This window comes from Schistocerca gregaria, chromosome 2, assembly GCF_023897955.1.
Source record: "Schistocerca gregaria isolate iqSchGreg1 chromosome 2, iqSchGreg1.2, whole genome shotgun sequence".
NCBI classification, from domain to species: Eukaryota; Metazoa; Arthropoda; class Insecta; order Orthoptera; family Acrididae; genus Schistocerca; species Schistocerca gregaria.
The window spans coordinates 509,632,694-509,648,851 of NC_064921.1; the positions used below are offsets into that span (position 1 = coordinate 509,632,694).

At 41.0% G+C, this 16,158-nt stretch overlaps 1 protein-coding gene across 2 annotated transcripts in view; it reads right to left on the reverse strand.

Annotated features, from left to right (window-relative positions):
* LOC126329139 (protein lin-54 homolog) overlaps window positions 1–16,158 on the reverse strand; it is a 236,570-nt gene that overhangs the window by 189,719 nt on the left and 30,693 nt on the right. For both annotated transcript variants that reach the window (XM_049996128.1, XM_049996129.1), the window contains exon 3: window positions 7,904–8,152. In XM_049996128.1, the coding sequence (XP_049852085.1) occupies window positions 7,904–8,152 (249 nt within the window). The remainder of the gene's footprint in view (window positions 1–7,903; window positions 8,153–16,158) is intronic.

Consider the following 16,158-nt stretch of genomic DNA (forward strand, 5'->3'; position numbering starts at 1 on the left):
AATGGCTACATACTTTAAATTAAAAATGCTTTGTCATTGGAGTTTCAGTAACATAACTGGTAGTGTCCAGCCAGCAGTTACTGCAGTTCTTTCTCTACCACTGTTTTCTCATGGTGTGCCTGTTTTACAGCTACATGTTGAGCCCTATTAAGTGTGGCTGGCTGCAGAAAGCCACGAGGAGTGAACTAAATGCTGAAAGATTTTGTATCATTTATTTCACATCTCTAACTATTATTTTTAATGAAAGCAAAGCAATGTCCATGTCCATTTCTGAAGTTAGTTTTTCTCATTAAAAAATCTTATAGTATCACCATGCAGGTTGATGACGATTTGAGTATCTTTTCTTTATTGGTTAGAATGATGCCTTAAATCAAATAATCTATCAAACTAAATTGGAAGAGTTTACAGTGACCACCGGATACTTTGCATTCAGTGCACTTTAACGTGTGTGATAGTGTATTTGAAATATGGAAATAGTATCACACTTTGATGATGTTCACCCACAGTACTGAATGCACCTGTGTGTTTCGTGGCACTGTCACAGTGGAAGTTTATTGTGGATAACATTTTTTTTTTTTATTTTGTTCCATAGTCAATCAGCAGCAGTCTATCATGTGTCTGTTTGTAATGCTTTTCAATAGCTAACAAAAAGATTCCCAACATTTACAATAAGACTTCTCAAAAGAAAACTGTAACTGTCACAGAACCATTGCCATGAGAAAAGGGAGCACTCTGGTTCTTTTTGACACAAATATGTCATTTAGGTTTGTGCAAAGCTTTATGGAGTTCATATCAACAGCAGCCAAGAAAAAATTTAACTAAACATGTATCGTCAGTGTCTCGGGGAATCTCTGTTGGGAAGCCTAGCACCTTCCATAATTTTAACAGATTATGGCACTTATCATACAACAATTCTTGACCAAGTGCCTACAGTTGTCTCCAGAACACATGACACTATTCACTAGATAAAACAAAAAAGTCATCTTATCACTGCCATTTGAATGGCACAGATCTCTGATGGGCTCATAGTGATATGCTGTGTGCAAAAATTGGCAGAAGCAATTGGCAATGGACACTGAAAACCAAACCAAACTTTCAACTAAGTGGTATACTGGCATGATATAAACAAAGAAAATCATCTTGAAAGTGAGGGAAAATGAATGTGTAGTGTAAAATACATAAGCAACTGATTATTTTATTAAATTCTAGCAGCACAGTTTGTAACTACACAATCGAAGTTGAAAGTAGTTCACTATACAAATGAAGGACATCAGCCTATGGTACAGCCTGCTGTACTAAAAATTCAGCTGTGTCCTTAACTTAAAATCTATTTTGGTTTATTATAACATTTTTAACTTTCAGACATTTACTGTAATAGAATGAACACACTCCATTCACTGTATATCATACCTTCTACAGCTGCTGCTCCTACCACCACTACTCTACAGTCCTCTCCCTTCCAACAATGAGGGCAACAATCTGTACATACATGTTTTGTGTAATTTGCAGGTGCACCAAGAACTGATCATATGAGCAAGTGGCATCAGGGGCACTACCAAACTACACAGTCTCCAAAAAATGTTACCTTATTTTGTTCAGTCTATAGGAAACTATTTATTAGTTGTTAAGAATATAGATGGAATTAGTCAAATTACTGTATTTACTGGAATCTAAGCCGCACCTTTTTCCCCGTTTGTGTAATCCAAAAAACCGCCTGCGGCTTAGAATCGAGTGCAAAGTAAGCGGAAGTTCTGAAAAATGTTGGTAGGTACCGCCACAACTAACTTCTGCCGTCGAATATACGTAGCGCTACACAGGCATGCTTTGCAGGCACAAAGATAAATACTGGCGCCAAAACGTCTGCGTCAGTAAATAAATTTAAAAAAAAAAGGTAGACAACGAGCTTTTTTCTCTGCCTCGAGTTTCGACCAGTGCATTTCCATACATTATCCAACTAAGTAAATACAAATTCCGTATTGTTCATCTTCGAATGTAGCAGCATTCCAATGTACCACAAAAATCTGACTGGAAAGACTGTTTGGGATGTTTGTCAATATGGCCAACTCTACGTTATGAATTTTTTCCTACCTGTGAGAAGAGACGGTTGCTAATTGGAACTTTTATGAACTGTGAATCACATGCAATATTCTCTTCACCATAAGAATAATATGAATATAAACATTTTGCCATGTATTCTTTCATGTTTGCTGCTATTTCATTTTAATCCTGTCTGCCTAATAAACTACAAAACTAGTGTGAGACAACAGCAAACGTGGAAGAATATACATATCATGTCATGTTTATATTCATATTATTCTTATGCCTAATAGTGATACAGTCAGACACGAAGAACGGCAAATGATTAAAAATTTAAATCTAAGATGACTCTTATTTCTGTGCAGAATGTAATGTACAAAAGAGGCGTCTGCAAAGATTTTCAAACGGAGAAAAATTTTAGCTAAACTCTCGTTCAGAACATCTTCTATCATATGCAGTCTGTTATTTGGTTCTTGTTGATCATTATCAAATAAAGCAGCAGTGTAAGTAACAACTAATAGCAATGTCTTGCCATTGTTTCGCTAATGAGACAATTCCTCTCTTTTTTTTTATTGTAAGCGGCGGTAGCGCGCCCAAAAGCAAGCCACGCCGCGAGCGGCGATAGTTCGTAAACACACAGTATCAGAATGCGACAATGCGTGACACAGTACAATAATGCATTTTCAGTTTAGAGTGACGTAAACACCTATAACAAAGAAAACGGCACGTATCAGATCAAAGAAAAATAAGCAATCTATTCAAACCAGACTAAGCACATGAAAGAGGAAGGGTACCCGTATAAATACGGACGGAGCGCCTGATGCATAGCAATGGCTACCTGGTAAAGCTTAACTGCTAAGCTTACGACTCGAACCGAAGTACTGTACTGTATCGCCATTCATTCGACCTAAATTGTGTCTCATATTAGAATGGACCCAATTTGTTTCGATTTGGAGGTGCGGCCTAAAATTTCTCTCCCCCCTTGAATTTCGAATCTCAAATTTCAGGTGCGGCTTAGATTCGGGAATTTTTTTTTTCCTTTATTTCTAGTCTCATTTTTCAGATGCGGCTTAGATTTGAGTGCAGCTTAGATTCGAGTAAATATGGTAGTGTTAGACATGCTGACACTACATAAGATAATTGCTATTAAAACAGACCAGCCCTTATTGAAAGATAATTATTAGTAAAATTATCAGGATTATGTTCTCTGAGCTTCACGAAACTGACAGCGTGATATGGGCAAGCCACTTTGTCTACTGAATCCAGCCCCTAAGCTATACATTTATTCAAAGCAAAAAGTTGACAATTCAAAAACTCTTGAGCCACCAGCATACATGATTTTCGAACTGGGGTACTCAATAACAATATGAAGAACTGTCAGAAACGAGAGGCATCTATCAAACTGACAGGTGAAATGGGTCTACAAACCACAATACCAATGGAACAGCCAATCCATAGGCCAGGCTTCCAAATTCCAAACAGGATAAGATAAGAGGTTTGAACAGCTATAAAAGCAGATTAAAACTGCAAATACAAAATCTTAATAAGGCCAGTCATAACCTACAAATGTGAAACTGGGTATCAACAGATACTGACAAGTAGCAAGTCAAAATATTTGAATGGAGGTTGGTGAGCAAAAATTACAAAGCAGTTCAGCATTGTAATGATATATGGAGATCTAGAACATGTGCCGAGTTGCACCCCCTATTATACAAGGAGCTGACATTGGCTTGACATGGTCTTAGAATAGATGGGAGAATGACAACAAAGGTAGTGTTCTTAGCATGAATACTGGAAGAAGAAGAAGAAGAAGAAGAAGAAGAAGAAGGTACAGAACAGTACTAAAGAACACAGAATGGAGAAAACTTTCTGAAGAGTATTATCATAAAAAGAAGAAAGAAACAGGAGGAGGAAGTGGAGAAGAAACTATACAAGACTGGAGCAATTGGCATTTCCTCAGGTATTACGGAAGCAGCATAGTGTATTCAATTTGAAGTGGCACTTCTGTTTAGTTTCTGTGTCAAAGCCAGATTCAACCCAGAATAGTGAAGATAATCAGGCATAACAGGCTAATTTACTGATATGTTTATCACCAAAATTTGCAATAACTGTAATGGCATAAGCAGCTGAACCTAACAATTTCAGAAGATCAATGTGTTTCTTCCAGTTCAATTTCTCATCAATGCACACACTCAGAAATTTTGAATATTCTAATTTAGCAACAGACTTCTGTTCATGGCCTATGTTTATCAATGGTTTTATGCCATTTTCTGCACAGAATTGTATATACCTTGTTTCCTTCAAATTTAGTGAAAGCCCATTTGCAAAGAACCACTTAATAATTTTCTGAAAGACATTATTTACAATTTCCTCAGCTAATTCTTGTTTGTTAAGTGTGATTACATGCATCATCAGTAAAAAGGAACAAGCTTTACATCTTCATGAATATAGAGTGGCAGGTCATTAATATACACTCCTGGAAATTGAAATAAGAACACCATGAATTCATTGTCCCAGGAAGGGGAAACTTTATTGACACATTCCTGGGGTCAGATACATCACATGATCACACTGACAGAACCACAGGTACATAGACACAGGCAACAGAGCATGCACAATGTCGGCACTAGTATAGTGTATATCCACCTTCCGCAGCAATGCAGGCTGCTATTCTCCCACGGAGACGATCGTAGAGATGCTGGATGTAGTCCTGTGGAACGGCTTGCCATGCCATTTCCACCTGGCGCCTCAGTTGGACCAGTGTTCGTGCTGGACGTGCAGACCACGTGAGACTACGCTTCATCCAGTCCCAAACATAATCAATGGGGGACAGATCCGGAGATCTTGCTGGCCAGGGTAGTTGACTTACACCTTCTAGATCACGTTGGGTGGCACGGGATACATGCGGACGTGCATTGTCCTGTTGGAACAGCAAGTTCCCTTGCCGGTCTAGGAATGGTAGAACGATGGGTTCGATGACGGTTTGGATGTACCGTGCACTATTCAGTGTCCCCTCGACGATCACCAGAGGTGTACGGCCAGTGTCGGAGATCGCTCCCCACACCATGATGCCGGGTGTTGGCCCTGTGTGCCTCGGTCGTATGCAGTCCTGATTGTGGCGCTCACCTGCCCGGCGCCAAACACGCATACGACCATCATTGGCACCAAGGCAGAAGCGACTCTCATCGCTGAAGACGACACATCTCCATTCGTCCCTCCATTCACGCCTGTCGCGACACCACTGGAGGCGGGCTGCACGATGTTGGGGCGTGAGCGGAAGACGGCCTAACGGTGTGCGGGACCATAGCCCAGCTTCATGGAGACGGTTGCGAATGGTCCTCGCCGATACCCCAGGAGCAACAGTGTCCCTAATTTGCTGGGAAGTGGCGGTGGAGTCCCCTACGGCACTGCGTAGGATCCTACGGTCTTGGCGTGCATCCGTGCGTCGCTGCGGTCCGGTCCCAGGTCACGGGCATGTGCACCTTCCGCTGACCACTGGCGACAACATCGATGTACTGTGGAGACCTCACCCCCACGTGTTGAGCAATTCGGCGGTACATCCACCCGGCCTCCCGCATGCCCACTATACGCCCTCGCTCAAAGTCCGTCAACTGCACATACGGTTCACGTTCACATTGTCGCAGCATGCTACCAGTGTTAAAGACTGCGATGGAGCACCGTATGCCACGGCAAACTGGCTGACACTGACGGCGGCAGTGCACAAATGCTGCGCAGCTAGCGCCATTCGACGGCCAACACCGCGGTTCCTGGTGTGTCCGCTGTGCCGTGCGTGTGATCATTGATTGTACAGCCCTCTTGCAGTGACCGGAGCAAGTATGGTGGGTCTGACACAACGGTGTCAATATGTTCTTTTTTTCTATACTTATGACTTGCATATATATCAAAGTTTACCTTTAGAGATGGCCAGTACTAACATCATGTTACATTCTGAGCAAGTAAGTGTATACAAATTGTTCACATACCAAGAGCACACACAGAATTATTGAATGTTTTCTTTTGATAGTTAGACTTAAATGCAAACCATCCATCCATCATATACCACGGGTGTGCCACTTTGCTGCAACAGACTGCCTCCCACGACAGCCCAGTAATAAAAAACTTTATTTTCAGGGAAAATTACCTGTTAAAGAGTTTATCCTTAAAGACTTGAAATCTCACATTCCTCAATGTGTACAGGGCCATTTAAATCAATTTCGTCATGTGACCTTACTGCGAATATGGTACAATTATTACAATGTTTAGCATTGTTCCCAAGGAAATTAATTATGAGATTCATTTTAAATGAATGTCTCCACACACTACTACAATCCTACCCCCTCCCCTACTTCCAACTAATCACAGATCCTAAAATCATCTCTCAGGAGGCCAATAACTTCCAGGCAAATAAGGAAGTAAATATGCCTTGCAAAACTCATGCACAACACTGAATGCCGTTACACAAGAGACAATTAACAACTGCCTCCTCCAAGGGCAGCACCATCACTCCATCCTTATATCTGCTGCAGGTGGCATGCTGGGCCATGGACAATGTAACCTAATTCATCATGACTTCGGTGAACACGTCATGCTCACATTAAGATAGGCTCTTGGGAATCAGGGTTGCAAGTCAGTCAACATGTTCTTGGACTCTCCAAATAATCATCAATTGTGTTGCCATTTCATTTCAATTAAGTGTGCCCAAGAGGACCATGAGCAGACACCACAGATGGCCACTGAGGAACATGTTTTGGCCCAGCTGCCAACATTACCACCACTCAAAATATTCTATCAGATAACAAGAGCATCATTGTGATAATCTTAAGTTCTCAAGACCATCTGTCTCCTTACTGTGATCCATTCCATCATCACCATCCCTCATCTACCACAATATCTGTTACATATGGTGCTTTAATTGGTGCACTGCTCATTCATTCCACTCCAATATGCAACAAGACTGAGCACAATTCCTCAAAAAAACACAAATTATGACCATTCCTGGGTCCAGATACAATACTACAACAACCAGCTATGGTGAGTGCCAAATGTGTGGAAGACAAGAGAAATTAGTGCAGAGGGCATTACGTGTGAAGTTTAGAGTTTCCTAAGCAGAAATATGACTGTAAAGATGCAACATTGAGTATATGCCCTACACGGGGATGTGCTCTATGGTGAGAGAAAAAGGGAGATGAGACTGAGGGAGGTCGTTTGGAGAAGGAAGTTAGGAGGACTGATAATTAGTGCTCTGCATACCTCATATTTTAATGACATCAATGCAAACAGGTAATCTTTAGCCTTTTACCACTGTTGTGATATTATGTCCTGTTGTAATTGACTTCAGGTGGATCTATACCAATTTATCTGTAATCCATAATCATGCTTTGATCAAACAACTGTTCCTCTGCCTCATTCATGCCCATCACCCTTTTCTATGCTAGCATCTTTTTTTTATGAATTTATTTCCTCCATCTCCCCTCCCCTTTTGTCCCTTAATGAACTCTTAAGTCAATCTGTTTCCATTAGTAGCCTGTTGTGAAAGCTGGTCTTCTTCCTTTACAAATTTATTTTCATTAGTGCCAATATTAGAGAACTTCCCTTAGCAATATTTGCTGTTGTGAAGTACCTTTTTGCCCATGTCTTGACCTTTCCTCACCCATTTCCTGTGGAGAAATCTTTCCACATTCACTACTGAGAGAGAGAGAGAGAGAGAGAGAGAGAGAGAGAGAGAGAGAGAGAGAGAGAGAGAGAGATATGAGGGGGGACAAATAACAGAATACTAGTAACATTTGAATACTTAATGTTTTGTATTTATTAAATCCAAATACAATTAAAACCACTGAAACAGAAGAACAGCAGTGTTTTTTCTCACCTTACTGGGAGAACTTGGAGCCACAGAATGAATTCTTGTAGGTTGTATCAGCCCCATCTGCTGTGCCTGAGCTAATGTAATAGCTTTAGTTGGGCTTGCCAATAGTGTAGATGTACTACTTTGTCCTGTACTAGTAACTATTTTGAGTGGCTGTCCAGTAGTCAGTCCTTCAGCTTGAGATGTTGTTAACATTACTGGTTGTCCTTGCTGGTTTTGTTGGTTCCCTGTTATAATTACTTTTGCAAATACCTTGAAAATATAAAAATAAATAAAATTAGCAGTCATTATACATGGGTTCATAAAATAAGAAGTCAAATGATCCTATTTACTCAGTATTCAAAAAGCTACATGTACAGGCAATAATTACTTGACTAACTTTTTCTTTATAGTTAGGCTGCATGCTCACAATAGCTGTTATAGAACAACTACGATATGTATTGTGAACACTTACTGAAAATTTCTGAAATGTTAATTTCTTATTTACAAATTGTATGCTCAACATTCAGCATAGCAATAATTTTCTTTTGAGTAACAATATATATTGCCAGAAATCTAGGTTCATATAATCACTCAGAACTAAACTTACACTGATAATATTGCCTGGCTACATAATACAAAACTACTCAAGAAATATAATTGTAAGGTGTAATTCTGCACTTCACTGTGAGTGGCAGAAGGGATCTTGTTAGACAGAGAGAGAGACAAAGGATGTAAGTAGGAATGGAAATTTCTCTTACCTGAAAGTCTTGAGAAAAATCAGATTCTTGAGAATCACACAAAACATCCTGAGAGATTCAATCACTACACTTCTTGCCTCTTCACATCATTAAAATGACCAGTTTCAGGTATGCCAGCTAACTACTGTGCAACAACCATGCTCATTGTCTCTAAAGTCTCATATGGGGTCCCTTGTGAGAAAAGGTCTGAAAATTTTGAGCACTTCTTGACACATCTACTCTCACTTTGTCTCTAATGATGAGATTATTTCTGTTTAGGAGTGGACACATGGTAGTCTGATATTTTTTGTTAGGTTGAGAGGAAGCTCCTGGTTATATTAAGTGTTGGGGTGACTAACAATCAGGTTTTCATGTACCCTTCTGTTATATTAATCATATGAAACAAGTCAGCTTACAGGATATTAACAATTCATTCTCGCAAGTGGGTACATAATGTTCATTTACAAATGATAACGCACATCAACAAAATTCTTACGCTGAAAACGATCAAGTATGTTTCTGTTTCACATTATCATCACTGCGAGCAGCAAAATCCAACAAAGCAGAAGTTATTTATGAGAAATCTTTTTAGTTTGACCTTAACAGAGACATTTAAAAAATGAAACGAAGTAAATTCAAAATAGATAAGCAGGAATGGCTATCGGCCACATGCAAGTGCAGAAGCACACAAACTAGAGAAATGGTAGACCAACCTATAGAAAAATTGAAGAGACCGTTGCACAGAAGTAGAGTACCTGTATGAATATCAGGAGCTCAGGTGACAAGCCACTGCTAAGTAAACAACAGAAGGGTGAAAGGAATATACACACAATGTAAATAAAAACAAAGCCCCTGGAATAAATAACATGACCTCAGAACTACTGAGATCCTTGGGAAAGCCAGATATGACAAAACTATTCCATCTGACGTGCAAGACACATCAGATGAAAGAAGTAACTTCAGATTTCAAGGCGAAGGTAATAACTCCAATGCCTAAAAAGGCAGCTGCTGACATACACAAATATCACTGAGCCATAGGGTTAATAAATCATGGTTGCAGAATACTCGTAGAAACTAACCTTAGAGAAGATAAGTTTGTGTTCCATACACATGCAGAAATACCTGAGGCAATACTGGCCCTATGACTTATCTTAGAAGAGAGATTATAGAAAGGCAAAACTTCATTTATAGCATTTGTACATTTAGAGAATGCTTCTGACAATGGTGACTGTCATACACTCAAATATTTTGAAGGTAGCAGGTGCAAAACACAGGGAGTGAAATGTTGTTTACAATTTGTGCACAAACTAGACTGCAATTATAAGTCAAAGTACATGAAAGGGAAGCATTAATTGTGAAGGCAGTGACACAGGGTTGTAGCCTCAGTCTGATGATGATCAATCTGTACACTGAGCAAGTATTAAAGGAAACCACAGAGAATGAAGAACAAGAATTTAAGGTAAGGGAAGGAAAGAAAAAACCTTGAGGTTTGCCAATGATATTGTAATTCTGTCGCAGAAGGCAAAAGACATGGAAGAGCTGTTAAACAGAGTGGGTAATGTCTTGGAAAGAGATTAAAAGATGGACACCAATAAAAATATAACAATAGTAATGGAATGTACTCAATTTTGTTGAAGGTTGCAATTCAAATCTCTCAAATGATTTTTTTTTTTTTTAAGTAAACTGATAATTCATGTCTCTGAGGAATACCCACAGCTCTAAGTTTATGAGGTCATGGGACAGAACTGTGCTGATGTACAGGGCATGTAACTGGCTTGTATAATATAATGGACACCATCTAACTATTGATCAAGGTTGATGAGGCAGAGAAATATAAAATTCTGCAGTTTGACTGAACCAATTTCCGTAATTGGAAAATTCAAATGGAGCTACTGTAAAATGAGATACATCTGCTATATGACATGGCAGAAGTATCTGCAAAAAAAGACATGCAGTTGGCAACTTTGAAGAAACACGACAACAAATGTAACAGGGTTGCCACAAGTTTCCCCAAGTAAAATTCCCTGGTATTTCACTGATTTCCAGACAAGTTTCAGTGTTTTCCCTGAAAAATTTTAAGATCTCGGGGGTAAGTTAAGATGTAAGTTGACAATCTGTCTTTGCACACATGGTACAAGAAACAATAGTGTAAACAAATAAATATCTAAAAAAAACTTGCAAGCAATGGCATTTCCTCATGTGAGCAAAAATCTTAAGTACTAACATCAACATCTTTTGTTGTGAATCAATAATAATGAGGATAGGTAGCAACTCACCGTAGAGATGATTGCTCAGCCACAGACAGACACATAGACAAGACAAGAAAATCACACTCTCACAACTAAATTTTCAGCAAGAGCTTTTGTCAGAAAATGAAAGCACGCACACACACACACACACACACACACACACACACACACACACACACACATTCACACTAACACTCACACGCACATAACTGCAGTCTCTGGCCACTGTGTCTATAGTCTCTGAGAAGCAGATCCAAACAAACCACTCCTCACACCACCCTGCCTCTAACTGGCAGCTGCTAGGCTAGTGGCAAGAAGTGGTGGCAGTTGTGACTGCAAGCTGAGGAAAGTGGAGAAGAAGTAAGAATGAGGGAGTAGGGAAGCAGGTCCCGTACTCAGCTGCACCCAGTCAGCAACAATGCACGACACCTCAGTAATCAAACCATTTCACCTACTGAGACAAAAATGAGATTTTTCCAGGCTCTTCCAAACATCAGTCTCTCAGACGAGTTAGAGCTCTGGAAACTGTGCATCATCAATGTGATAAAAAGATTAATGGCAATCAGATATTATTAATTGTTGAAAAGTGAGACATGATTATCAAACAGGTGAAGGTGAATGATCACAGAAATGGATTTTTTTCTTTCAATCTTTACTACTGGGGTGATAGTACTAATGATTGCAATGAAAAATGCTTGAATTATGATGAAAGCAAAACTCAAAACAGAGAGTAAACTTTTCTATTCTGCTCAGCATAGGCGGAACACAGTGTATGATCACTTGTTCTGGCAGCAAGGGAGAGACTGCTGTAACACACAGCTGTTTGCTGTGGTCAAGGAGAACAGAGTTCATGTAGTGAATGGCCAGCCTGAAGCAAAGTGGAAGTAGTTTTAAGAATGCTCCAACAGTCCAGGAAGCAATCCAAATAAATAAATAAGTAAATAAATCTTAAAAACCAAGGCAATCATTACATACTGAAAGCTCCAGTGGACAGTGAGAACTGCCAAACAAATGCGAGGCAACAATATTTACAGGAACTGTCTGATCAGAGGACTGGCCCACGTGACATGCCCATGGTGGCAGTAGCACCCTCCATGGGAGTAAGCAGTGGACTTGGTATGATGCCCGAGTATCTTTGAACTTTTCTCCATATTGATCCTCAGAAGTCGAGCCCAGCAGCAGTGTATCAGAACCAGTGTTCACAATGCTGAGAGTGATGCTGAACCATATGCCAGACTCCAATAATCACGGTGGGATTCTATCAGGCTTTGTACAGCTGCAGAAGGGTAGTGTGATCTGCAACCCAGCTGGTGTCACTAAGGCAATGAACTGTATAACATTGCAACCAGCACTTTCACTTAATATGGTGCAGAGGGGAATCCACGTCAAATGAGAATCGAAGACCAGTCCTAAAAAGTGAGAAGTCTCCACCACACTGAGTAGTTGATTGTTGAGGTAAAGTTCTGGTTGTGGCTGAGCGGTACAGCGTCAACAGAAGTGCACAATGCATGTCTCACCAGCAAAAAATCAGAAGCCCACGCCTGTGCCTCTAGTATAGCGCCTTGCAGTCGATGTTTGGCAACACCCACACCAGAGGGGCAAAAGTCATCAGCATACAAGGAGGGTGATATTGAGGACCCCACAGCTGCTGCTACACTATTGATAGCTACTAGAAAGAGGGGGACACTCAATACAGAGCACTGCAGGACCACATTCTCTTTGATATAGGGGGAGGGAGGGAGGGAGGGGGGGTTACTGTGGGAAGCACCAATTCACGTCTGGAACATGTGGTGCAACAGAAAGTTCTGGATGAAAATCGGGAGCAGAACCCCGAAATCCCACTTGTGTAAGGTAGAAAGGATGTGGTGTCATAAGCCTTCTGCAGGTCAAAGAAGATGGCTATTAGGTGCTGATGTTGGGCAAAAGCTATTCCGATGGCAGACTAAAAGTAAATCAGGTTATCATTAGTGGAACGGCCTCGGCAAAAACCACCCTGGGATGGAGCGAGAAGACACGGATTCAAGGAGCCAATGGGGCTGCCAGCTGACCATGCATTCAAGCACCTTACAGAGAACAGTAGTGAGACTTATTGAGCGATAACTGTCCATCTCTAGAGGGTGCTTACTTAGTTTCAGTACTGCGACAATGATGTTCTCTCACCATTGTGATGGGGACTCACCCTTGATTCAGTTGCGGTTAAAGGTGGCACAGATATGTCGCTAACAATCCCCCTATAGGTGCTTAATCATTTGTTTGTGGATGTGGTCTGGCCCTGGGGCTGTATCAGGCATAGGCTAGGACACTTAGGAATTCCCACTTATTGAATGGAGCCTTATATGGCTCCAGGTGGTGTGTAGTGAAAGATAATTGCTTTCATCTCCAGCTACAGGTTTAGGACATGAAAGGCAGGATGACAAGTCTCACATACTGAGGCTTGAGAGTAGCACAGAGCAAAACTTTAGGCAATGGCATTTGTGTCAGTGTAGATAGAGCCACTCAAGGTAGGTACACCAGCAGGTGTCCGGTATCCACAGAGACTTCTTATCTTTGCCCAAACCTGCAAAGGAGAGGAACATGGTCCCAAGAGCGAAACGTACCATTCCCAGCATCCTCGCTTCCGCTGTTTTAATACACAGCACACCTGAGCATGGAGCCACTTTAAGGCAGTGAGGTGCTCCATTGATGGGTGCCACATATGGCATTGGACAGCCCACCTACGATCTCAAATGGCCTCTTTGATTTGTGAGGACCACCAAAGTATTGTATTCCGTCAGGGCAGGCACGAGGAAAATGGGATTGCTAAATCAACTGCCGAAAGAATTGCTGCAGTTGTATTCTGACCTGCCTCATCAGTATCTCCATAGGGCAGGGAGCCAAGGTCGAGAGCAAAGGCTAAAGTATCCCAGTCGGTATTGTCGAGAGCCCATCTGGGCAGGCAACCAGGGTAGTAACACTGAGGAAGGGGAAGGAAGATCAGGTCATTACCACATAGAGCATCGTGGGCTCTCCAGTGGATGAAGAGGAGCAGACAAGGGCTGCAAATGGAAAGGTCAATGACCGAGAAAGTTCTGTGGACCACAATTAAGTGTGTGGGGGTGCCAGTATTCAAGTGGCATTAGGTCAAGTTGCGCCAATACATTTTCAAGATCTTTACCACAGCCAGTAACCATAATTCTACCCCATGAAGGGCTATAAGCATGGAAATTACCCAAGATTAGGAAAGGCGGGAAATGAGAGAAACCAATGCAAACAGTATGTTCTGAGACACTTGCCCGTTGTGAGGGAGGTAAACACTGGAGATGGTAATATCCTGAAATGCACTTCCTTACCCCAACAGCCACAGTCTCCAAAGATGTATTAAGAGACACAAGTTCACTACACAGAGTGTCTAGAACATATGAGGAAACTCCATCTGACACCCTGTCACAGACAGCACAACACTTATAATATCCCCAGTATCCATGAAGGGCTGGAGTCTACACTGCTGGAAACCTCGTCTCCTGAAGTGCCACGCAGAAGGCAGGAAGTGCTTAAAAGATGTCGTAGCTCAGCAAGGTGGTGGAAAAAACCACAATAATTCCACTAGAGAATAATGTTGTCAATGTACAGAGGGCACAAAGTGACTAAGGGGGCAGGCTATGCCTTAGGGTCACCTGCTGCCACTGGTTGAGGAGTTGTAACATCAATAGCTATAGGTTTGGGGTTCCATTGCAGGTGGCGTAACGAGTGGGAGTATCTTCATCCAAGGGAGTGATGTTGACGTAACAGGAGCATACGATACCGTTTGACATGCTGGATGCAACCGCTCTTACTTATTCTTGGCCTTTTGGTAACAGTTTGTCCAAAGTCTTGTACTCTTGGTATTTTCTTTTCTTTCTGGAAAAGAGTGCAGTCTGGTGAGCAGGGAAAATGGTGCTTTCCACAGCTTAAACAGATGAGGGGAATACACACAGAGAACATTTGCAATGCCCAGATCTGTGCTCAAATTTCTAGCAGAGTGCTGTAGGTAAGAGCTCTCCCAAGAAAGTAAATTGGGGTTGAAGCATAAAGAAAAAAGCAACCACACCTAGAAATAATTGAAAACAGAGTACAAGAGGAATGATCATGGCAGCTAGCACAAGGTAAGGTCAAGTGCCTCCCAAAGGTGCCGCTGAGGCCATAAGCCTGGCAACAATAGTCCAGCAAATATGAAGTAGATTAGCGCAATCTGCATCTCAAGTGTTGTGGGTGAGGAAGCAAATGGTGTTAAGCTTTCACATACAGCTATAGTCTGTTCAAAATTACTATAGAAAGGACAGCTACGACAATAGTAGTGGGAGCAGGGAGAGTGGTGGAGCCCATGCGAGAGGCAAGGACCACATTCCCCCAAACCCACAGGACCTGCAGTCACAGCAAGCCCCTGAAGATGTCAAACCTTCAACCCATCACCAAAACATTTCCTGCTTGCACGGTGTTTTGAGTTTAAGCCAGCTTGCTGCCCTAAGTGATCATTGCACCCTCTGATTTCATTTGTTGTAATTTTTACTGTTGCAAGAGTTATTATTGCTTTTTTGTTAGGTTTATTTGTATACTGAAGAATGTCAGTAGAAAAAAAGCTATGAGTGGAAAAGTTTTTCTTCATCATTCCCTTGGACACGAGACTGCTGTATGAAGTCAGACAAGAGAAACATTTTTCAGCATTATGTGCCTACTTTGAAACTGGAAAACTTGATGATGGCCAACTGCTCTCCATTAATAATGTATCGATAAAAATTTTACAGTTCTGAACACAAACAAAAAAACTATAGTAAAGATTAGCAGCGAAGTGTTTGAGAAATAAAAGGAAGTTGGAAAAGCATCTACGCTTGAAACTTTCAGAAAAAAAAAAAAAAAAAAACGTTCTACGGATAAGCGAATTATCACTATAGATTCATTTGCTGAGGATCCAGATTCTCATCCCACAAATGAAAATCCAACAATCATCAAGTTACTTGTCAACCTTAATGAACCAGGTCATTTTCAAGGCAGTCACACACAGGTTTTTCATGTCCTTAAACAACAGTGACAAGTACAGTGATATTTCACAAGCTTCTGTCATAGCAGCAGAATGATGTCCGAGGTGCATTTCCATTGTCACCATAGGAATGAAGTATAGGCAGATCCAGCTGCATGTTTAAAGTGTACAATTTACAATGTTAAGTAGCTTCATAATGAAATCACATATTCGTAAGTTTTTGCATTTTATTAACGATGCGTTATTAACAACAAACTCTAAATGAAGTTCATCTAAGTAATTCAACCTAAATTACAC